At 42.3% G+C, this 24,810-nt stretch overlaps 1 protein-coding gene across 3 annotated transcripts in view; it reads right to left on the bottom strand.

Moving 5' to 3' along the window:
- Positions 1-24,810, bottom strand: part of rerg (RAS-like, estrogen-regulated, growth inhibitor) — a 48,152-nt gene that overhangs the window by 22,025 nt on the left and 1,317 nt on the right. For all 3 annotated transcript variants that reach the window (XM_040035974.1, XM_040035975.1, XM_040035976.1), the window contains exon 2: positions 15,169-15,316. In XM_040035974.1, the coding sequence (XP_039891908.1) occupies positions 15,169-15,229 (61 nt within the window). In that variant the 5' untranslated portion in view covers positions 15,230-15,316. The remainder of the gene's footprint in view (positions 1-15,168; positions 15,317-24,810) is intronic.

Genomic DNA, 24,810 nt, shown 5'->3' with positions numbered 1-24,810 from the left:
AGATAGTTTGACCTTTAATGTCTTTCTCGCATATCTGAAATCAAATTACTGTTTAAAAAATATATCAGTGGGAGTGTTAAATCTGCTACGCTGCGATTACAAGCTGCATACGAGCCGTAACTGTATGTAAACAGGAAAGCAAAGTTTAGCAAATGCTCCAAGGAGCCTCAGCTATGTTCTGTTCCCAGAATACCAAATGCAGTAATACTTGAAGAAATCTCATCATCTCTCTTCCCCTCCTGATCAGATTACAGCTGGCCAATTATCACCACATGACTCATCTCTTTTTCTTCTCCATGCCTACTCATTAGTGACAGAGGTTCTCAGATTCCTGCTCATCATACAGCATTTAGTTTAATGAGATGTCGGCCATAATGAGCACAAGTGCTCTTGTGAGAATAATAGAGGAGCGTTCTGCTTTTCTGCCATGTTTACTTTGCCATTAACCATAGTAAGATTAATAATTAACCCTTTTCATAAACATTAAAAACAGAAAGAAAATGTTTTACATGAACAGCTCTCGAACAGCCGTATGAACCCCACTCAATCCGTCAACTACCAGTTTTTAATCTCAAATCCCCTCCTCAAAAATACTCCAAATTAAGCACGCTGTCGGCATACTACAAAATCAAAGAGCTTTGTAAAACATAAAAGATTCATAAATCATCCGGTGGTGCCCAGGAGCAGCAGCAGTGAAAATGAACACATTTGTCTTTGTATCAGTGTGAACAGCGTCCGACCTGATGCTATTTAAATGCCGTTGTGTGGTAAACACATTCCCAGCGTCATGAGTAGATATTTTGGCAGCTAAATTGGTTTTGCTGCCTCAAGCCAGGTTCTGGTAATAAATCAAACGGCAATTAAACCATCAGGTGTCGCGCCGTTTTACTCTGCCGAGCTGTTAAATCGCTCCCCTCTGTAAATCTCTAATGCAGAGGGATTTGCTACACTTGCAAGCAATCTAATTAGATACGACAGTAACATTACGACTGAGAGAGATAACAGGGATTCAGATCTTCCGCGTACACAAATATAATTTAAAGACCTGCACGGCACTTAGAAAGCTCGACTCTGATTCATCTGTGGCTGCTTTCAGCTCAACAACTGTTTTTGCATCACTGCCTGTTTTATCTTTAAGCGATGTCTGCTCCTTTTTTCGTCTACTGCTTTGAAGCATCAACTTTGGCATTTTGACCACCACCATCTTGGTTTTTTCTTATGTGGACGATACAAGCGAAGGGTGGAAATCTGTGGGAGTATCTTTTTCTGTATGTAAAAAAAAAATAAATAAATAAAAAAAGCCACTTCCCAGTGATTGCATTAAGAAAAAGCTGGTGATGTATCACACATTTATAGCCTTTTAAGATTTTGAGAAAGACTTAAGCATACAGCAGTGGAAAAGTAATTTGGCTGGTTTCTTTGGGCATTTAAAGGTGGAAATGGGAGCAACAACACGGGGTAATGCCCGGATTCTCCATTGAGCACATTGCAGTTTATGGTCTCCGTGTCAAAGGTTAATGATTTGCAGGTTAAAGATTAAAGTGGCTCCAGAGAGAAGCTGCACAAATATTTAATAAAACTGGCATAAGTGAGATCACTTGGCTGACAACAGTAGCCACCTGCACTCTTAATTCAATGACTTTTCTTTTGAGTCTGTTGAACTACATCCAACCTATGTGGCCACTTCATTAGATGCACCTGTTTAATTGCTCATTCATGCAAATATCTATTCAGTCAAACACATGGCAGCAACTCACTGCATTTACAAGATGACCTGTCGGACAGAAAGGGGAAGAAAGGTGATTTAAGTGACTTTGAATGTGATTTGCTTTACTTGGTACCAGATGGGGTAATCTGAGTATTCCAGAAACTGCTGATCTACTGGAATTTTCCCACACAAGCATCTCTAGGGTTTACAGGGAAAAGTCAGAAAAATCAAAAATATCCAGAGAGCGGCAGCTCTGTGTGTAAAAATGTCATTTTCACCCGATCTCTGCCAGCTACAGAGAACTGGTGAAAATGAATGGCTGAAATGCTTTAAGCTGATAAAAGGGCAACAGTAACTTAAATGACGACTTGTTACAAGGAAAGCATGCAGAAGAACGAACAACCTGTTCGACACTGAAGCAGCAGAGAAACCTCTGTGAGCAAAGAACAGGAAAGTGAGGCCCAACAAAACTGGACAATTGAAGATTGGGAAAAATGGTTTGACGAGTCTCAGTTTCCGCTGCAATATTTGGATTGTCAGAAACATGTTGCAATGATGTTAGGGATCTTTCCATGGCACACCTTGGGCACACCAAGTTAAAAGACCATACTATCTAAATATTGTTGCTTGTCTTTTGTCATAAAGCTCAGAAACTGAACCTCAAACAGCCCTCAAGAGGCCTCCACAGTCTTGAGAGCCCAGTTCAACAGAGCACATTTTGGGATCTGGTGAACTGAGAGATTTGCATTATGAATTTGTAGCAGACAAATCTCCAGCGACTGTGTGATGCTGTCATGTCAATATGGATCAAAATCTATAAGAAATTCTTCCAGCATCTTGTTGAATCTGTTCAATGAGGAATTAAGGCAGTTCGGAAGGCAAAAGGACGCCCAACCTAAGAGTGCAAAGTTGTATCTAATGAAGTGTCAAGTGAGTGTACTCAAATCCTTTGCCTTCAGAGTTCATTTATTCACTAATAACTTCACTATGGCCAGCAGACATTTTTCTCATCTAATCAGATTATTTTCATGTCAAGCTCAAGTAACTTAATTACAGCTAAGAAGTTTCAATAGCAATCAGCTGTGTCAGTATAGCACTCCAAAGAGGCCTAATCACCTCTTATAAATCACTATGCATCTTGAGTGGAGCAGTGTGATGTATCATGACGACATACTGTATGGTTCAGAGCAAAACTACCCGCACAAAGAGGGACTCCAGTCATGACAACAATAGAGGTCTTGCAGTATTACATCTAGGCGAGTGATGCGAATTGATTTTAGTCTCTTCTGACCCAAAAGTAGTTTGTCCCATATTTTTGTCGGTACGGGACAAACCGGCTTCACATCCTTCGGCTGAATGCGCGTTACCTTCACAGGCAAAGACAGATGTGGCTTTGTTTGAGCAGTGCATATTAAGTTCATTTTGAATGACAGTGAAGGTCGGATAAACTCCCCTCCACTAATCTTTGGATGGGATCCATGAACACACAATGGCAGAGGGTGATGCAGACATTTTCCTCAGGGCCCTGCGGCTCTGTAACACAGGACACCAGAGAGGCTTTGATTTCACGTCTCTGAAGATGGGAAAGGACAGAGGCTTGCACTCGTGGGGTTAGAACAGGAAGGGCGTGAGGATCCCAACGACACACTCATCCCTTTAATTTAGTCTCTAACAATAGCACCACAGCGCTATTCATCATGAACCATTTGCAAGGCTGATGCGACGCTGCGGTGACCACACCTCATGGAGCGATCTTCACTGCGGTTACGGGCGAAAAGGTTAAGTGCTGTGTAGAAGAAGCAGCTGAGAACAAGCAAAGCAAATATTTTCAAGAACAGCCTCAGTATTAAAGCTTTCAATTTTCCTTGCAGCAGATACTTTGAGCCCTGTGGAGCTTAAACAGAAACCATTCAAGTTTAACCACTTAATGCATAGTGCATCATATTTGATAGAGTTTTTGAGCCTTTACATCATCACTGGAATTTCATCACTGGGGCAGAGATTTCATGGCTCAGGCTTTAAAGTGATATTCATGGTTGCACAGCCAGTTGATAGTGGTTTGGGCCATTCTTTTCTGTGAAGAATTAAGACTTATGTTAGGACTATATTCATAAGAAGAGCCTTTCCACCCACACAGATTTATATTTGGTGGTATAGCTCTAGCTCATGTCTCTTGAAACATTCCTGTGCATTTGTGGGCATGTACAAAAAGCCCAAGATAATAACTGAGTACTGTATGTCACTTAAAGGAGGAAAAGCTGGAAAAAGGTGGGTTGCAAAGTGGCTTGATAATAATTGCTAATGCAAAAACCCACCTAAAGATCAGTATTTGCATTCTTTACTTGTTTATCTTCTCACATTTGAAAACTTTTAGTTTAATATGCTAAAACAGATCTCAGGATACTGATGGAAAAGTCACCAGTATCATTAAGGGGGCAAAATTTGCTAATGCTAATAATGGCTATAAGCTGAAACGCATCGCTGATTTAGCTAAAAGCTCCCTACAATGTCATAGACTGACTAACTGCGATAAACAATGATTTGTGGAACAATCTCTGATGTGGTGGTCGACCTCTGTCCCCCTCTATTATTCCATATGAGCTTATCAGCTGTCATGATTTGCACAACCACAGCAAAGAGCCACAGTGGAGTCTTGTAAGGACAGCATTGATCCTGGTTAGGGTTTTTTAGGCTCTGACAATCTGCAGTTTCACATAAGCATATAAATTTGGTATCGATAATTAAGAAAACTGTTGCAGTAATATCCACTTCTAATGTCTTCCAAAAGGCATGCACACATACATGCATGCAGAGTAAAACTCTGCAGTTTTTGGAGTTGAATGACAGAAAAGCAGAAAGATGCTACTGCCCAAAAAATGTGGGAAGGCAGAGGGTGGATTAAATCAAATAGAGCTGAAAGTGGCCCTGAATATTAAACAGTAAGCTGAACCTCAGCTGATAACGCACCCTGAGAAGCAAAAAAAACAAAATACTTCATGGATTCATCATGAAATTTTCAATGAGCTGCTAATCTCCAGAGAGAGAGAGTGTGTGTGAGAGAGAGAGAGGTTGTGAAAAGCGAGGAGGAAAATAATCGGTGATGAGTCACGCACCGGCTGAGGACAGCGGTGGCTGTCCGAGTACATGAGCGGAGAATGGATGTGGATGTGTGGAGGCTGAGAGGAGTCAGAGGTGTGCGCTAAAAATAGTTCAGCAGAAGAAATAAGCGTGGCCACTCGACAAACTCATCTTCCTGTGACACAGTCATTTCCTTTTATGGCTCCTCTTTATCTTTGTATATGGCAAGGAAAGACTGATTTTCTGGTATTTATACACAGAACATTGGCTTCCTTCACTCCAGAAATACATCATTTGTAGTAATATTAGTAAAATCTGTGTAGGTGTGTGTCAGGTGAATAGGAACACGGGGGAGGGTTGGATTCTGAGGCCGCCAGATGGCCTTAAGAAGGCACAAACAGAAAAGGTGAATAGCACAGTCATTCTTTTCCTTTCTGAGGACAAAAAGCAGCTCTGGGCAGGAGATGCAGCACATTCAGAAGGAGAGGGAGTGGAGGAAGATAGAGAAAGACCAGCTGAGTGTGGGCATGCTAAGGGAATTCACTTTCTTTGACATTTTAATGAAGCTTCAGAGATGGTAGAGGATGAGGCATCAGAGGGACTGATGATGTCTATCTGCTGTCTGAATAGTCCTGCTCCTTACTGTAGCTGAAACTCAAACATGCAGTTAAGACTTTATTCTTAATGACCTCGTTTCACACATACGTGACGAGAATTTTAGACACGTTGAAAGTTTGTGAAAAGGCACCATCAATTCAACAGCTTGCAATACTCAATATCAGTGAGTTCTCAAGGAGACAAACCACTACCCACAGCAGCCCACTGCGGGCCTACATGCAGTCCAGCTTTGCCAGCAAAAAAACATAATCAAGCTGGATATCTATACTGATACGGACTGGGTAAAGTGTTAGGCACAAAAGATGCCACATCACTTGATGGAAATTAATATTATTAACCTACAGCAAGGGTGTCCAAACCCAGGCCTCGAGGGCCGGTGTCCTGCAGGTTATAGTTTTGTCCTTGATCCAACACATCTGATTTAAATGGCTAAATTACCTCAACATGTCTTGAAGTTCTCCAGAGGCCTGGTAATGAACAAATCATTTGATTCAGGTGACCCAGGGTGAGATCTAAAACCTGCAGGACTCCGGCCCTCGAGGCCTGGAGTTGGACACCTCTGACCTACAGAGAGCTGAATTCAAAGACACCCTAAAAATCAAAGTGAAAGAAATATGCCCATTTTGCAGCAACTCAAAATGATAGATGTAGTAGTTTTTATAGCTCCCACGCGGTTGACCTGACAATGTCTGGGTATGCTCCTAATGGCGTCCTACAGGATCTCCTCACAGATCTAAACCAGCACATCACTGAGCGTTTGATTGGTTAAGTCCCTTCTGTGACTCTGTCCAACTCTCATAGAGTAACTTCTGGCAATTACACACAGAGCATTTAAAAAAATTAAAACTAAAGGCATATCATTCCTTTGCCTTCATAGTAGATGTTAAAGAAATACTTGTGCGATATTGATCTCTCATCTGGCCACTGCTGCTTACCCAGTTTGCAAATGACAGCACCAACACAAGCTGATCGTACCCATTTCTGCAATAACACGGCTTCATTTTTGGAAAATGGGAGGAAGTACTGATGAGTCATCTACTTATATAAAGTCTGAACCAAAGCATTTTATTTAGTGACATAGCAACATAGCCATTTCTGGAGCCATATAGCCACCATGCCTAAAACATGTTTTTACGCTGGCAGCATACGCTGAACATGAATTCTGCAACAATAACCTGAGTGAGAAGTCATTCTTCCTTTGTTGCCCTGACTATACTCATCAGCCGCTGTGCACAGAGTTATCAGGGCATGCAGGGTCAACAATTTCCTTTCACACAGCAAACACTCAACTTGCACACTTAATTACTTTGGAAAGGCATGTTCAGATAAATACGCAGCCTTACTGTAGCTTTCTCAGCTTTCTGAATAAAAGAAAAATACTTCCTGCCCATTTCAAAAGGTAATTAACGTCCTCACCTTTAACCTGCAATCCTTCCAATCAGTGTCTAACTTTAGCAAAGAACCAAGTGGAGATCCTGCTGATAATCTGATACATGTCAGCTACGTAACGGCATCCAAATCCAATCACTCATGCAATTGTGTCCGGATGCACCTTTTTTTCCCTCTCTTGAGCAATGATCAGCTGATCCTGATCCTGATCAAAGAGAAGAACACAAACTGCTGTCGTTTCTTTCCGTTGGCTTCTGCCTGGAAAATGTCTATAATGCATGAAAAAGAGTCGAATGCTAGTGTTTTAAAATCACCTCAATCAGGGCAATCACTAAAGAACAACCTGACTCTTGGCAGTCACTTGCTTTTTTTTTTTTTTTTCTTTCATTTGGACATTTTGTTTCTTGCCATCTGCTAAGAGCCCAAGATTTACCTCTTTTAGCTCTGTTTTGGTCTCCACGTATGAAATTGTGCATTAAGGCGCCATACTCATTTTCTACTTCAATCAGATTCCGGGAACCCAACAGTGCAGACTTATTAATCCAACATACTGTGAGAAATTAAAGTCAGGTATTATTAAAAAGCATTATTTACTGGACGTTCCTGCTGTCTGGTGATCTTGATAACTTTTTTTAAGCACCTGACCTCGGCTGCATGTTCGTGAGCACCTACTTGACTTTTCACCTAAACACAGAGAGGACTGGCTTGCTGAGCAAATAAGCCAAATTTAAAAGAATAAAGCCTTGAAATTTGATCAACTCTTATGTAACATATTCAAGTGCATAAAAGTCACTTAGCGCTTTGCACAGCACATCACTCACACTCTAAAAGCCATTTGGGAACCTTTTCAGATCTCTTATCTAAAACCAGTCAAATCTACTTCCGACCCACTGATTAGAGCACTTGTTCTGGGGCAAAATGCAGTCTATGAGTCACACCATATGGCTGCTCACCGGGTCCGGCACGGAGAAAGCAATCAGGAGGAGTCAAATATCCAGTCAGCTTCACAGCTTTGGGCTCTGTCAGCTGTCAAAGGCTGAGGATGTGCCTGGAAGCTCGAGCAGCAGGACAGGCAAATTGCGCTCTTCTGCTTCTGCACCCTCGGAAATAGCTCGACTGTGCAATGTGAGGAGGTACACACAAGCATTGTTGATGGACGTCAAATAACTGGTGAGTTATTTGATCACTCTCCAGGTATTTCATTTCACCCAGCAGGAATCACAAGCAGTTGATTTTGGGAGCAGCATGGCCGCTGCAGTCAGAACGTTTGACTGTGCCATCTTTCACCAGGTTTGTTTCAAAATCAGATCACACTGTAAAGTCAAACTCATTTTCTTCATTAGAGATTATATTACTGTAAGTGTTACAACATCTCATCCATATTTTGTTTTTCTGCAAAAAGAAAAAAACAATACCAAATCTTTTTACAGTAGTTTTTCACAGTAGAGTCCAACACAGTAGTGTCTTGTTTTTGTGGCCTCGTCTCCCCTGTCCGCCCTCTGAATGTCTGTTTACATCTCCAGACCATACATCAGGCCGATCCACGGTCCTCTTCTTGGCATTGAATGTGGTAAGCAAGTGGTATTTCAGAAGCAGACACATTTTAGCTCACTCCTTTGTTTTTGTTCTGCTGTCTGGCTGTCAGACAGGCCAGTGAGAGGGGGGGAAGGCGGCATGTTTGAGGAGTGACGAGACAAGAGTTTTTACGAGCTGGCGCTTCACACGCCTTGAAGTTAACTTTCCGAAAGAGTTTCCAGAGAAGTTTCAAAGCACATTTCCCTCTGTTAATGTGAATGCTGTGTAAACAGACAGAATCAGTGAAAGCCAGCCTGTGAAAAACACTTTCTTACAGTTATTTTTGTTTATTAGTAATTACTGTCAGCACATTCACAGCAGAAGGAACAGAGCACACACGATCAGCTTATGAAGATGACAAAGGCAACAATACTAGTAAACATCATTTTAGTACAAACTTTGCTTTTTATATGTGGACTGAAACATTTAAGCTACACTAGGCTGAAGTCACAACAATGAACACCTCAAGGCACTTTATATTGTAACGTTAAGACCCTACGATTATACACCAACAATCAGATGACCCCTATGAGCAAGCACTTGGCAACAGTGGAAAGGAAAAACTCCCTTTTCACAAGAAGAAAGCTCTGGCAGAATGAGACTCAAGGAGGAGGACAGGACAACAGACACCTATGAAGAGAAGCCAGTGTGGGAGAAATCTGTTCTCTCTTTCTAGTCCCAGTACTCCCACTCCAGCCTTTTGGATCAGTTGAAGGCTTCTCAGGGAGTTTCTTTTAGGACCACCTGATAATAATGAATTACAATAGTCCAGTCTAGAAGCAATAAATGCTTGAACTAGTTTTCACCGTTTCACTCTGAGACTTTCCAAATTTTGAAAGAAAGGCAGGAACATATCAGAAATTACTTCAGGATTCCTCACAGTGTTACTGGGGATACCATGTTTCTAAAACTTTAGGGCAGAGTACAGTAACCTCAGTTTTATCTAAACTTGGCGACATGGATAGAAAAAGCTGAGTATCATTGGCATAGCAATGAAAATGTACGATACGCCTTTTAATAATACTGCCTAAGGCACAGGTGTCAAACTCCAGGTCATTGTAAAGAAATGTAACGTAATGAAATGTAATACTGGCAAATAAGAGCAGTTTCAACTAGAGATGGACCGATCCGATATTACATATCGGTATCGGTCAGATACTGACATAAATTACTGGATCGGATATCGGAGAGAAATAAAAAAAAAAAAGTAATCCGATCCATTAAATATCAAAAAAGCACCTCACAAAACTTGCGACACGGCTCCGACAGTCTTGGTTGTTGTGTCCTTGGGCAAGACACTTCACCCGTTGCCTGCTGGTGGTGGTCAGAGGGCCCGGTGGCGCCAGTGTCCGGCAGCCTCGCCTCTGTCAGTGCGCCCCAGGGTGGCTGTGGCTACAATGTAGCTGCCATCACCAGTGTGTGAATGGGTGGATGACTGGATGTGTAAAGCGCTTTGGGGTCCTTAAGGACTAGGCCATTTACCATTTAACTCGGCACATAACCGTAGCACGTCGAAGCAGTACGCGTCACGTGATAGAGCGGCTGTGGCGTGCGGGACCTGTCAGCGGTGTGGTTGAGTATTTGTAGCCTCGCTACCAATTCGGCATTTCATCTCCGAGAAAGTTATCGCAGAGAGAAGTAAAGCAAGTGTGTAAGTTCATCTCTGAATGTTTGTAAAGCATTCCAGTGTTAAGCTTAACAACAGATATATGGAGCGACTGCCTCTCTCTCTCTCTCTCACTCTCTCCTGCTGCTACTTCAGTCATGAAACTGTCTACACCAGGATCTTTTTCTACAGCTGACGGCTGGTAACTGTGCAGGGGCGGATCTAGCAAAGTTTAGCCAGGGGGGCCGATAGGGCATGAACAGGGAAAAGGGGGCACAAAGACATACTTTTCTTTCTTATTCTCATTTAAAATGTCTAGTTTTTAATAATTAATTATCTGAATCTTACACCCAAAGTTTTAATCTGATGTAAAATGTGTAGAAGTCCATTACTGTATATAGTAACTTTAAGTCTAATATACCCTAGTAAGCTATAGTACTTTTTCCTTTGGGAAGATACCATCTGTGCAGTCTGCAGTTCTGTAGAAGAAAGATGTTGAGTCTGTTTAATTATTTTTTTAACTTGAGTATGAACTTATACAAAAAGCAGCAAGATATTAAAAAAACTGTTTTATTGATTAAAAAACACACTATATCGGATTCATATCGGTATCGGCACATATCCAAATTTATTATATCGGTATCGGACATAAAAAAGTGGTATCGTGCCATCTCTAGTATCAACAGTATGTCTTGGTTTTGCACATGATGAAATCTGTCCGAGGGTTTTTTTTAAAAAAACAGCATATTTTTGTTAATTTAGTGATATTTTTTGTTTTTTGTTGACCTGCCATACAAAATAAATAATTCTATATTAGTCATTTAATTGTTTAAAATTTTATAAGCACTTTGTAGTGTGAATGAGCATAAATGTGAATACTGATTAATGCAGTTATAAATGCTGGCTAATCCATTCTAGTCTCATTTATTTGAGGGCAGCTTTAATGGCAATATTGGTAAATGGCCTGTATTTGTATAGCGCTTTACTAGTCCCTATGGACCCCAAAGCGCTTTACACATTCAGTCATCCACCCATCCACACACTAGTGATGGCAGCTACATTGTAGCCACAGCCACCCTGGGGCGCACTGACAGAGGCGAGGCTGCCGGACACTGGCGCCACCGGGCCCTCTGACCACCACCAGTAGGAAATGGGTGAAGTGTCTTGCCCAAGGACACAACTGTCCAAGCCGGGGCTCGAACCGGCAGCCTTCCGATTACAAGGCAAACTCCCAACTCTTGAGCCACGATGGTAAGGCTCAAAAAATGTTAATATGAATCCCAGGCAAAGGTCCTCTCTGTAATATTCTAAAATTTATCATAACTGTAACAATCTGTCAGTGTGTGCAATAAAGAGCCTGGAAGTCATTTCTGCTGTGAGTCCTCTCTCTATACAATAGAACTGTTGAAAGATGGCGAGGCAGCAGAGGGAGAAAGTGCCTCTACGCTCAGATATTGACTGATGTTCTCTGCAGTGTTAAACATAATAATCTGCTGCTGTGTTTTTCCTAATACAGCATGTATTAAAAGTCAGAAATAACTCATGGAACAGAATATTTACTTGATGTGCTGCACTCTGACAAAACTACTGAAAAGCCTTGCTGCAGAGGAGCTAAGAGAGCTCACAGCATGTGGTGTGTGTGTGTGTGTGTGTGTGTGTGTGTGTGTGTGTATAGTAGGCACAGCAATTGGATAAATGGGTCTTATTTTCTCACTCCGCTCCGCTCTACGTCTGCTGAGTCAATAAACCAAAAGACTGCAAACTGCTAGAAGAGCCAGACTTAACACACTCAGCTCTTTATTAGAGCTAGAGCTCTCTGCAGGAGTCCAAGTCAGACCCTCACAGGGAGCCTGGCACCCTGGAACCCCATCAAACAATTTTGAGACACCCCAGAGGTCTGCTGCTGATCATTCGGAATAATCACAGCTAAAGTGAAAATACCACTGGTACTGCTGTCCAAAGTAAAGATGAAACACTGACACCCGACATTTTTTTCCAAGTTAAACTAAGTATCAGAAATCTAAAGTGTTTGGAATCAGAAGGAACATTTAACACTCAAGGACTGCAAATTGTTCAAGGTTTTCGTCGGTTGAATTGATAGCAATTTGAACAAACCTGACAAAACATGCAAACAAACAAAAATGCAGCACAAAGATGGAATTTAGTGTTCTGAAAGAGATTTATGAAGTTCACAGTACGGCTCCAAAACAACATTAAATCTGCTTAACGTTGTTATTTTGCTTTTCCTCCCTGTTACAATGTGCGCGCAGGGGGAGTGTAATTTATTGCCCAAATGCAGATGTTTTCCCACTGACAAGCAACCTGATTGATCTGATAGCATCTGCCAGTTTCCAGTGAAGGCCTATGTTTAGATGAGAGCTGCTCATTGCTGAAAGGATCACCAGGGCTACACGAAGCATCAGATGTGGCAACAATGCCCGTTGTCATGCTGTGCTCTGTTTTTGTACATTAAAATAAAGCAAAAGGGAGACATGCTGGTGACACGAGGATCAGGCAAATACAAAGCTGCAGCTGTCCACGTGAAGATCAAATGTCCATGTGAGAGAGGAAGAAACCTTTCATTGAGCAAGTTGCTTTGTCACCAGAAGAAGGAGCATCAGTCTCATTGTTCTCAAGCTTGTTACAATTTTCTGTTCTTCTACACTTTAGACAACAACTTAGGAGACGAGCACTCCACCAAAACTCTGGAAAAGGCCTGTGAGAAAGTTCTATAGCTCAGTCCTCGCTGAAATATTCCCCTTATCAGACTCCTTGAGAAGTTTTTCACAGACACTCTGTCTGAAAGGATGAAACCAGCTGACTTCAGTGAGCTGTGACTTCTCTTTCAGAGTTATAATGAGCTGCAGTTGTACTGATATCTTGAGTAAACCACTGACTGGCCAGAATGACATGATGTATGTTGTTCTCAGCTGACTGCAGGTTTTATGTGCAACAAATTAAAAACATTTGAAACATGAAAAAAAAAAAAACTATCTGCAATACACCATCAACTGCACTTTGATTTTAGTACAAATGACAAATGCTAACCCACTCAATAAGAATCAGTGTAAATAGAAACCATGAGGCATGTGAGGCCCAGAGACTAATCAGCCAGAGAACAACCTCTGGTCGCTGAGGAACAATGTGTGTCCTCTGACAAGTTGCTAAAGGTTGTTGGAGGTAGCTGTGGAACTGGTTTTTAAACCCCATTCGATAGGTCTAGAGCCTGGTTAGTGACCTGTGGTTACTAGGGTTACTAAGTGTACTCTGCAACTGGCTGGCATGAGGTTGCTGGTAGCCAGTAGAGTGTAAAGAGGTATATGGTGCTGAATCAAAAACAGGCTCAGCTCACCAAGCAGAAAGTTTGAAAAATGCAACGCAAACTGGAAACAGAAAGTTTGCCTACAAAGTTAAAGTTGCACCCAAGCCCCAGTGTTTTCTCTTTGTGTTGGTTGCAGTGTTAAGGCCCAACATTTTCTCTGCAGGTGATTGTTCTCAACATTCATAAAGCTAAATGCTCCAATTTCCTCCACCTGGAAATTGCATGGAGGTTGCAGACGTAACTGTTGCAATCTGCTGACGAAAGCAAATACAGGGAGGTTTTGGTGCATTGGAGGAAACCTCCAGCAACCACTCGCCAACTATTCAGGGAATATGGATTTTTCTCTAGCAAGCCGAGGTTGCAAGGGGGTCACTGACCAGCCTCATTTGAGCCACTGTTTGTTCCAAACACAGATGTGTTAGCATGGCTGCAGAGTTTGCAGCCTAGTCTTATGGCAAGGCAAGAAATAATCACAAAATTGCTACAAATAAAGAGTTTTTTTTTCTTTAAAGTTTGGACAACTTTAGTTTTAAAACTAAAAGACACATTTTTGTGCCTGTACCACTTAGGTTCTAATGAGTAAAAATATAAATACATGTAAGTCCTGAGTGTCTGAAGGCAGTTTCTATTGAAACTCCTGTCTGAAAGCACAGGGACAGCTGTGACTTGCGATTCATTGGGACATAAAGATTGCATGGTCATGGCTTTCTGTCCAGGCACAGGACTCAATATATTACATCTTGCAAGCATTTCACAAACTGCTGTGAAATTTTTTTTTTGTACTATTTTATCTGTTTCCATCAGCTTTTTCACACGTATTTTGACAGTTGTGTGACGGTCAAAATACGTGTGAAACACTGCAGGAAATAATCAGCAGTAACCGTTTGCAGCTGTTGGAAAAGTTATCAGTGAGGTGCTTTTTGTTTTGTTTTTTTCTTAGAGAAAATGAGCAGTGACATGTTCATACATTAAAGACAGAAGCCGGAACACTAATCTTATTTCCAGAAGTTAAAACAGAAAGTCGCAGTAAAAGACGGGAACTGCAGCAGTGTGATTGACACGGGCAGATGTCAGCTCCCTGATATATATATTTTTTTGCAGGGGGGGATAAAAACTTGATGAAATGATGAGCTTCCAGCACCAACATCACACTCTTTAGTTCATGGAAAGAAGCAGCAGATTCAAGCTTCAAGGTATGTTGTGAAGAAGAACCCAGACTTACGTCAGATGCCATCATCCTCACTCTGGAGGCTATGAGCCTCTCAGTCGTTATACTTCTCAGTGCAGCACTTGAATTGACCTCCAACGACATTTTAATGGCCTCCTTTAACACAGAGGAGATCCCGCCAAGGCCTGTTTTCTAACATCTGATTGCTACATAGAAGCAATCAGGCTTGATTTGCCGCCAACGGGAAACACATGGTCTGTTTTATTGCAGAGAAAACGTACACGGTGCCAGCTGAGCGTGAGTGGCTGCAGCTTATGGAGGAAAGCTGAAACCAGATGATAATGACTCAACTTACTTATCTGCGGGAATGAAGGCTTTTAAGCCAGACCGATAACAACCACCTACTGCATTGGTGACAATGCAAACAAAGTCAGTATGATTTTTATAGCAAGCATAAAAATCCTGAAGGGACGATGGAGGGAAAACACTGGAAAGCACAAACTATGAAGACACAATATGGCAACATTAATGAGGCGGAAGGAGATTGGGAACAAAAACCACATTTATGCACCTAGTCCTATGGTGAAGTTGTTTAATATATTAGTTTGAGCCACTCGAAGAACTAAAAGTGTGCGCACAGTAAAACAGTCCTTTGTTAGAGCTCTAATGTACACAAACACACACAAGCACACACTGATGTTTACCTGACTTTCCCACCCCGGCTCTGCCAAAGACGGCCAGCTTCACCTCCGGGCTTTTGGCCATGACAGCAGCTGTGACGAGAGAAGCTCAGCGAGCCAGTCAGTGATCTCCGAGGTCAGCCCCAAACATCCTCCATCCAGGAAGCAGCGTCTGAGGAGACGAGGTAATGCGTCTACGTTTAGCTCCACGAAACATTCACAAAACATTTCCACCATCAGAAGTGAGTCACAGAGAAAGTGTTCAAGGAAGCAAGCAGAAGTAGCAGACTATGACTGAATGTGATGAAAAGGAAATAAATACTTTTAGCAAATAAAATGAAATAATTCATACGTCAGTGTCACATCACTACTTGCAAATAAATATAAAAACCTGATTTTATGTGGACAAGGTTGCATAGATAACATGAAGATTGTGATGCTAGCAGCTCTTTTAAGAAGATGGCCACAAATTCAGGACCAAAGCATTTTCTTTCTTCCTCTTTTTTTTTTGCAATTTTTGGTACTGAAAGGATCAGGTTCAGTCTAAAAATGAGTTCATTGTGTACAGGTTAAAGAAAATATCAGTAGAAAGGCTGATTCACTTACTCAAGAAATGAATGAAACGATGTGGAAACATGTCAGCTCTCAGTGGAAAAGAATCATGCCAGATTTCTACACTGATATGGACTTTGTAATGTGTTAGAAATGAAAAGATGCCACATCGTTTGATGGAAATGAAAACGATCAACATGCAGAGAGAGGGCTGAATTCAAAAGTCAAAGTGAAAGTGAAAAAAAGGAGAATACCAGGAAAGGAGATACCAGCTTTAAAACACTTTGTTAATCCATCAGCAGTCACTGAGGATGAAATGCACACTGCAACCTTCCTGCAGCTGTCATCTGTCTATGGAGCTTTAATCATCTGAAGGTGATGGCCCTCACACAGCTCTCACTGTACCTCCACAGGAGAGAACCGATACAAATCACAAACCCACAAATCAGTGAGTTTTCCATTTCCAACAACATAGTGAAGTGAATGTTGGACAGTCATGTCCATCTTTTTTTAGGCTGTTGATCTACCCAGGCTATGGTTTTTTAGTTGGTGCATGAAAAATGTGAAGTGAAAAAGACAGGAGAGAGTGGGGGAGAACACCGAGATCTGAAATCATCCATTCAAAAGAAAACACCAGTACAGCCAGATGAAACAGCCACACGCCCGTCTGTTTAATAAGAAAACAAGCAGCTGTGGCGCTGTCTCTCCTGGTAATTGACTCTAAACTTCTGGCCTGATCACTCTGTTTTTCTCCTGGATTCCACTCGGACCTTTAACCTGAGAACAAACAGATACTGACAAGGCTTTAATTCAAATCTTAGCTTGATGACTTCACAGCAATCCTGGGACAAACTAGCTGGAGACTGGTGCGTTTCCCATTAGCACCAGTGCTGACAGAGAGAATGTAACACCCCAGGTCTATGTGGGGAGTCATGCTGTGTTTGGCTGGGCAGCTGCAGCTAAAGATAATTTTCATTTTTTTCTCACTGCGCTGCAGTTTAGCGACGATGTGTGCAGAAAAACATACAGCTTAGTCACAAATCTACTTAGGAAGCAAAGTTGTTGACATTATCTGTTTGCAAATCCTTTATTCTAATGTGCTGCAGTGCAGAGGTGCAGCTTGTCAACCGCAAGCCACAGTTAAAGGTGCAGTAGGTGGGAAGGGGCTAACTTTATTTTTCAGCCTGTCGGTCTTTGGACACTTCAACACATGGACGCTGAAGTAATCACTATTTCTGTATACCTGCCACCCGTGCAATGATACTCAAAGTAAGATCTTGGCTTGCTGTAGGAACCAAGATCTCCAGCTCTCACAGTCACCTGATGCCAGTGATCAGGAGGAGTGACGCCTCAGTTAATCCTGCTGTGTGTTAGTCAGCTTTGATACAACATGAGGTGAAAAAACTCTGGCAAGTGACAGTCTCCCCAGTTACTCAAAGGTCAGACTGTGCCATGCTCAGAGAAAGTGTAATAAGCCAAGAGCTACATCTCAGACTCTACGGGCCTCAGTCAGCATGCTGAATGTTAAAGTCCATGACAGTAGAATTAGAAAAACACTGAGCAAGTGTGGCTTTTTTGGAAGGTTTTACGGAACATAGGGTCAGAACATGTCAACACAGCTTAGTTTGCAAACTTCGATCTGAACAAATCATAAGACTTATGGGTCAGTGGCGTTTGGACACATGAAACTAAAGTGGCAATAATTCAATTCAATTTTATTTATACAGCGTCAAATCACAGCAACAATCACCTCAAGGCGCTTTATATTGTAAGGTAGATGCTACAATAATACAAACAGAGAAAAACCCAACAATCATATGACCCCCTATGAGCAGCACTTTGGCAACAGTGGGAAGGAAAAACTCCCTTTTAACAGGAAGAAACCTCCGGCAGAACCAGGCTCAGGGAGGGGCGGGGCCATCTGCTGCGACCGGTTGGGGTGAGAGAAGGAAGACAGGATAAAGACATGTTGTGGAAGAGAGACAGAGGTTAATAACAGATATGATTCAATGCAGAGAGGTCTGTTAACACATAGTGAGTGAGAAAGGTGACTGGAAAGGAAAAACTCAATGCATCATGGGAATCCCCCGGCAGCCTACGTCTATTGCAGCATAACTAAGGGAGGATTCAGGGTCACCTGGTCCAGCCCTAACTATATGCTTTAGCAAAAAGGAAAGTTTGAAGCCTAATCTTAAAAGTAGAGATAGTGTCTGTCTCCTGAATCCAAACTGGAAGCTGGTTCCACAGAAGAGGGGCCTGAAAACTGAAGGCTCTGCCTCCCATTCTACTTTTAAATACTCTAGGAACAACAAGTAGGCCTGCAGAGCGAGAGCGAAGTGCTCTAATAGGGTGATATGGTACTACAAGGTACTGTAATAATATTGCACAGCTCCACAATTAGCAAGAAACACAAAGATCTCATGCCAGGTGTCCAGCACGGTGGTGGAGGGGTGATGATTTGAGCTTGTTCTGCACCTACAAGACCTGGGCACCTTGCAGTCCCCGAGCCACCCACGAACTCCTCCGTACACCAAGTATACGAGAGTCAAATGTGTGGCCAACAGCTAAACCCCGGATCATGCAATACGACAATGATCCCAAGCAGAGCAGCAAATCTACAACAGAATGATGTTGAACAGGCAGATGTCAAGAGACAACAGTAATTTGTTCTGTGAATTATTTTTAAATGTACACTCTAATTTAACACCACATAACTTTGCCGTTCAATAATTAAGACAGCCATTGATAGCGTGCTGAAGTTTGTCAGCCAAGTTTTTGAACAGATTTATCGTCAGTCACCGTTGTGTACATTACATGAAGCACAGACGATCCGTCTGGACTTCTCGCTCTTTGTTGGCTGAAATGAACTACAGCAGGAAAATGAGAGAAAGCTGAAACCGGATCACACGTTCGTGTGCCCAGTTAAATAAAAGCTGTGCTTGGTTAATATGTTGCTGGCACTGACACACACCCAACTTCACACTGGCTGAAATTATTAAGTGGCCAGCATCCAGTTTTCTTCTCCTTTACTCCAGGCAGACGCTTAAACACACACATATGTTTTAAACTAACCTTTTCCCCTTCATAGCAACACACATATGTCTATATATGGTGTGACAGTGTGCCGCTCTGTGTGACCCAAGTGGAGATTGATCATCTGTCTACGTCTCCTACTCGGCGGGTGGTGTCACGGCAGCTGCCAGCATCTTTAAATATTTGTTTCGGTCATTGCTGATGTGGCTCCGATAACCAAACAGCACAGTCAAAGCAGTGAGCAAAACCGCTGCTGTAATAGCAATAATGACGTTGTGTTCTGTCCTCCCAGCTAAGTTTGTGGTGTTTGGCAGTTTCGAGGACAAAGATGAATCACTGAGTTTAACCCTGAGTGGCATTCTCCCACTGTTCAAGTTTGAAATGTGTCATTACATCTCCAACCAATATTAATATCACTGCCTCGGTGATGCAACCTTTATTTCCTGAGTGCTTAGAATGAATGAAACTGCCACATTTGACAAACCAGTGGGTGACACCACTGTAGCAACATCCATCTGTTTTGCCATCTATGTTGATAACGTGGTCGTCCTATGTATAGTAAATGGTGGAACCACAGTCTCTCTCCTCTGTCTATCCGACGCAGTAGGAAGCAAAAACATGGCATTGAAGACGAGCGATCTAACCGAGGTTTTTTTTGTGAAACTGACAGCACGTACGCTTATCAGTGTAATCACAATCAAACGGCACTTAGATCCCACCTGTTAAACAAGCTCTGTAGAATACCAGATATGAAATAACACTAGAAACTTATTTTGGCTGTTGATCACAGGGTTTTACATAGTTCCACATATTTAAGTTGGGAGACTTTTTACAGTCCCATCCTGATCTCGCAGCAGGGATCTTTTGCATATTAGGTAAACACTATGATATGGAGCCATCAGATATGAAATTATACTAACAACCAAAAACAACTGCTGTCTGTTTACAGACTCCTTGCTTCCTTAGTTTGCTGTGTACCATAATATACCGCTCAAACACCGACATTTTTCCCATGGAGAGACTCACAAACCTCTACATGCTGTGCAACCACACCCTGCAGCGCAATGGCTGCCATTAGTTATCAGAATAAAACTCTTGGGCCCGTTGTCAGAGCCCATGCCGGTGCAGTGGGTCCTGGATTCCTCGTGGTGCGCAACAATGCCCAGCTTCGTGTTCCTAGAGCAGAGGTAGGCAACTCCAGGCCTCGAGTGCCGGGGTCCTGCAGGTTTTAAATGTGTCCTTGATCCAGTACAGCTGATTCATCTTGATGCATTCTCAATCATCCAGGTAAGTAAATCTCCAAAAGTTGATTCTGTTCATCTGGACGTAGCGTTTTGTGGGAGAAACGTTTCGTCATCATCCAAGTGACGTCTTCAGTCTCAGCTGACTGCAGGTTTCAATCTTATAAACAGGACATTTGCATAATGACTGAAACCAGCCCACTGAAGGAACAATGGGCTGGGAGGTCAGTTCCTTTAATCTTAATTATGCAAATTCTCATGACCATTGATCAACAACCACTGATCAATGGCCAGGAGTCCCATTCACAGAGAGTTGGGGAATGGCTGCAATCACAGCATTGTAAGATGGCGAAAGATGTACCCTTAGGCCCCTCCTCGATTCAGAGATGGTCTTTCCCTTTTCACGTAAATGGCCTCCTTGGGGGTTAATCAGATACAGCTGATTCAAATTGCTAAATGACATCTTCAGCATGTCTTGAAGTTCTCCAGAGGCCTGGTAACGAACTAATATTTGATTCAGGTGTGTTGATCAAGGGTGATAATTAAAACCTGCAGGACACCGGCCCTTGAGGCCTGGAGTTGTCCCCCCTGTCCTAGAGGATAAAGGAAGTGACACCACTGACGAACCCCCAAGTCTTTCTGACCCAAATTCAACAGAACACCTCTGGGATATTATATTTTGGTCATTCCAACGCTTCCAGGGTGAGAGGTAGGGTACACTGTGGACAGGTCGCCAGTCTTTGAAAGAGCTAACATAGAGAGACGGACATTCACTAATCTAATCTGAGCTATCTAATCTGTTTTGTTATTGGTGTCTATCTAACACCTGCATTATAAAAGTCTGGACAGTTTGCTTGAGGGGACATGAGTATCTACTGATACTGGAGTTAGCTGTGCACCAGACCTGCTGCTACTTCTGTAAAACACACCCTCTGTCTTCTAAAATGCTTATTCAACTCCATCAAATGCTAGCTATAAGAATTAGTAACATCCATAACAACAGCGCTCTAAAGGGAGATAAAAGCTTCTCTTTTAGCTCCACGCACAGTGTTTACACTGACAGTAGATGCTAAAGGAAAAGTCTTCAGTCGAATGTAAACAGGACATGAAGGGAATATGTATGGCTGTTACAGCACTTCTTTTTCTGCCTTGTTTCTCACTTTTACGCTCGTGTTTGCTCTCCCTCTGTTTCCCATCTCGCACACATTGCTGTAACCACACACACACACACACACACACACACAGACACACACACACACACACACGCGCACGCACACACACACTGCTGCAGTGATCCCTTGCTCTCCCACGCAGCAGCAGGGAATCACCACTGAGAGGAAGAAGAGAAGCACAGAGACGTGTCTCCCTATCGACTCGGCCATTCGTCTTCCTGTTTTGCCTTTTATGGCCTCCACACCTGCTCCATCCTTCATCCAAACACATACATGTATGTACACACACACGCACACGCACACACCTCAGTCATGCAATGAAGTCACAGGATGATCTGCTTTAGTGAAGCTGAGGTGTCTCTCTATTTTACTCAACGCATGTAGAGCTTTTTTCTGACAGAGAACAAATTCCAGTGGCTGCCAAGACAAAAACAAATGATATGGTGTTTCAGCATGGATCCAAGGTCAAAGAAACATAGGATCAGCCAGAGAAAGGAAAAAAAAACAACAACTATGAGCCAGGATAAGCACTACAAGTAAAGCAGGGATGCATTTTAAAGAGCAATTTTTCTCACATTCTGAAAGACCACGGCCTGTGTGTTTGCCACCTTTATGTGTCAAACGTGGTAATCACTATCAACTTCATCTCACCTGCATGCGGTACAGAGATAAGACAAGCTGTGACTAGCTTGGCTGACCTTAGCACTGCACTCGTCCAGCGCTAACAAAGGTGCATTTGCATGTTGTCTCTTGTAAATATGGAGCCTCCTCTTTTTCTTCTGCTCTTTATAAAAAAAAAAAAAAAACCTGATAAAAACCTGGCTAGCTGAAGTCTGATACTGTTGTTGGATAACAAATCACTGCTTGAATCTGGAGATGGGGAAAAAAAGAAGAGGGAAAGAAAGATCTCAGGATTTACTTCAACAAGTGAGTCTTTACCGTGACTGTAGTCTAGCTTAACTAGCATGCTGTAAAGACTAGTGAAAACTGCTTGGCCCAACTTTTTCTAAAGTTAATAAAAATGATCTTTGGTTCAACTAGAAGTGCCAAAAATTCAGTTCCTTGAGGTATTTGCCCTCTGTGAGAAATTCATCCATCTGAATACAAGAGTTACGGATGTGTTTACTTTGACTGACAGGCAGCTACAGCCAGTGAGCGCCTGCCAGGCCTTCCCTCCACCATCTGGAATTCTTGACCACGGTCGTACACAGATTTCCAGATCAGCCACCCTGTGCTACCCAAACCTGGCTGGGCAGAAATGTCCCCTGGCAGTTCATTATATCTGCCAGGCTTCCAGTGTGTTATTATTTGTGCCATGTTGCTATTGTCAGTATTGTCTGTTGCCTATTGTGCAGTGTACATTGAGAGCAAAGAAGTAACCTGAGCCCAATTGTGTGTGTACACATACTTGAGCGATAAAGTTCTGTACTGTTAGCAGACATGCATGTCTGTTTGTCGCATATATACGGCTTACGAATGCATTTCTGCTGGTGTTGCTAGTCTTAACCAGCAGTCCCCAACCCATCGGGCCGGTCCGTGAGTGGTTTGGTACCAGCCCGCAAGAGTTGAGGCTGGGGTGTGAAATTTATGATTTTCAGGGTTTTTATCGTTAACTCGGTTTCCCTGGGTCTTTTCCCGGATTTTAGGAGGACACTGCTAATAGTTACACAATTACACAGTGAATTCGTGTTTATTATTATATTTACAAAATACCACAGTTTTTGTCTTGGTCGTATCATTTTATTTTGTTGTATTTATCTGCGACACCTTACGGAGCCCCGCAGGGGACATGGAAGAAAAAAAAATTAAGACGGACTTTTGTGAGATCTCGCAACATTCCAACAATGGCGGCAGCTACTTAGTTGTAATATTACTCTTTCTGGGTCACAAAATACACTTTTAAGATATTTTGAGGTGTGAATGTAGTTGTGTAAACATCAGATACCTGCTCGGTTTACAAGACATCACAAATTTGCAAAAGTGCTCCGACGTTTTCGGAGATCTGACACCCACCATGTCGAAGCTAACGGGAGGTCGAGACCTACTACAGCCGGGAGGAACACCGCTTTCCCGGCACATCGTGCCTCGATCTCCCGGTCGGCTTCGAGCTGGCGGCCTCCGAAGAATGTGGCTAAAACTTTTGCGAGATCCCGAGTTTGTTTTGCGAGATCTTGCAAAAGTCCGTCTTAATTTTTTTTTTCTCCCATGTCCCCTGCGGGGCTCCGTAACACCTTAAAGGCCGGTCTGTGAAAATATTGTCTAACATTAAACTGACCCGTGGTGCAAAAAAGGTTGGGGACCGCTGGTCTTAACTAGCCAAAATGCTACCGTTGACGCATCACAGGAACTACGTCCATTTTATACATCTAGTTTATTACAGAAAAGGGTCTTTTTTCTTTGCTTTTTTTGGCTGGGTGGGATGACTTCATTCTCAGACAGTTTTTGAGCAACACATGGTAACGGCAATGCTTTAGGAATTCACAGCACCAGACTGTTTTTAAGCTAAGCTAAGCTAAGGGTGTCCAGACTTCATAGGTACAAATGAGCGATCTCAGCTAACTCCCATCAGGAGACTAAATAAGTGAATTTCTGTATTTTCTACAACATTCCTTTAAATTGAGTTTCAACGTTAATTAGAACATTCTTAACAAATCAACATAAAAGAGGCGAAAGACAAACTCGCTGTGTACGGCAAAGGTTAAACACAGTCAGCACTAACTACAGCATGTGATTAGAAATGACTACAAGATTAGAAAGCAAATCCTGTGATGCCTCATCAGACTGTGTCTTAATAAACTTTTCCATAATTGGCTACATAGCCAGTGCTGTCAGTGTTTCTGTGAAGCTGTTCTTGTTTACTTTCAGGAGAGGCAAAAACTTTAACAGAGAAATACAAAGACTGATGATTGATGGACTCGATGCCCTCTGTCCAGGATGCAGCAGTGTGCTTATTTTGACACGTGGACCTCTGCTCTGCAGGGACTTCATCCAGACTGTCAAACTGGGCACGTGTATATATTTTTTTCCACTGTGTGCCCAGCTGGCCTTTTTGTAATTTTTACCCTGAGAAATGAATCTGGGTGGTGGTGCTGTGGTTGACTGAGATTACAGACCTCAGTGCTCCAAACCAAGGGAGGAGACCTGCTGCACCACAGGCTATAGAAAGACGGCAAACCGCAGGCCTGTCATCAGAATATACAGTGAAATGGTGCGCAGCCTCTGGAGGGAAACTAGTGGGGAAAATACTTCTGCAATGCCCTGACTCTAAGAAAACGTTTAAATTATATTTTTAGTTAAGTAAAAGCCGAAAAAAGACGCTAGATTTTCAGTAACGATCCAGACCAGGCTTTAATGTTATACAAAAAAATTCCAAAAATTTCTACCATATGGTGACACTGGAACACCAACCAGGGGTGACAGGTATCTGTCACATGATCATCATCCTGATACATAAATAGAAGAAGGAGTGGCTCAGTATAAAAGCAGAACTCTTCACAACTCTTCTAATAAATTTCATTCAAGTTAAAGTAAATAAGTTTGGCCTCATTTGACCTGTTAACAAGTCAGTGTGTACTCTGAGATTTCCTTAGGAGCAACTTTAACATTGAACTCGATACCATGCAGAATGGCCCCATCCTGGACATCATACTAATTTATATAATATGTTA

Source organism: Simochromis diagramma, unplaced genomic scaffold, assembly GCF_900408965.1.
Source record: "Simochromis diagramma unplaced genomic scaffold, fSimDia1.1 OVJJ01000816.1, whole genome shotgun sequence".
Lineage (NCBI taxonomy): Eukaryota > Metazoa > Chordata > Actinopteri > Cichliformes > Cichlidae > Simochromis > Simochromis diagramma.
This window is presented reverse-complemented; position numbering and strand designations above follow the sequence as displayed.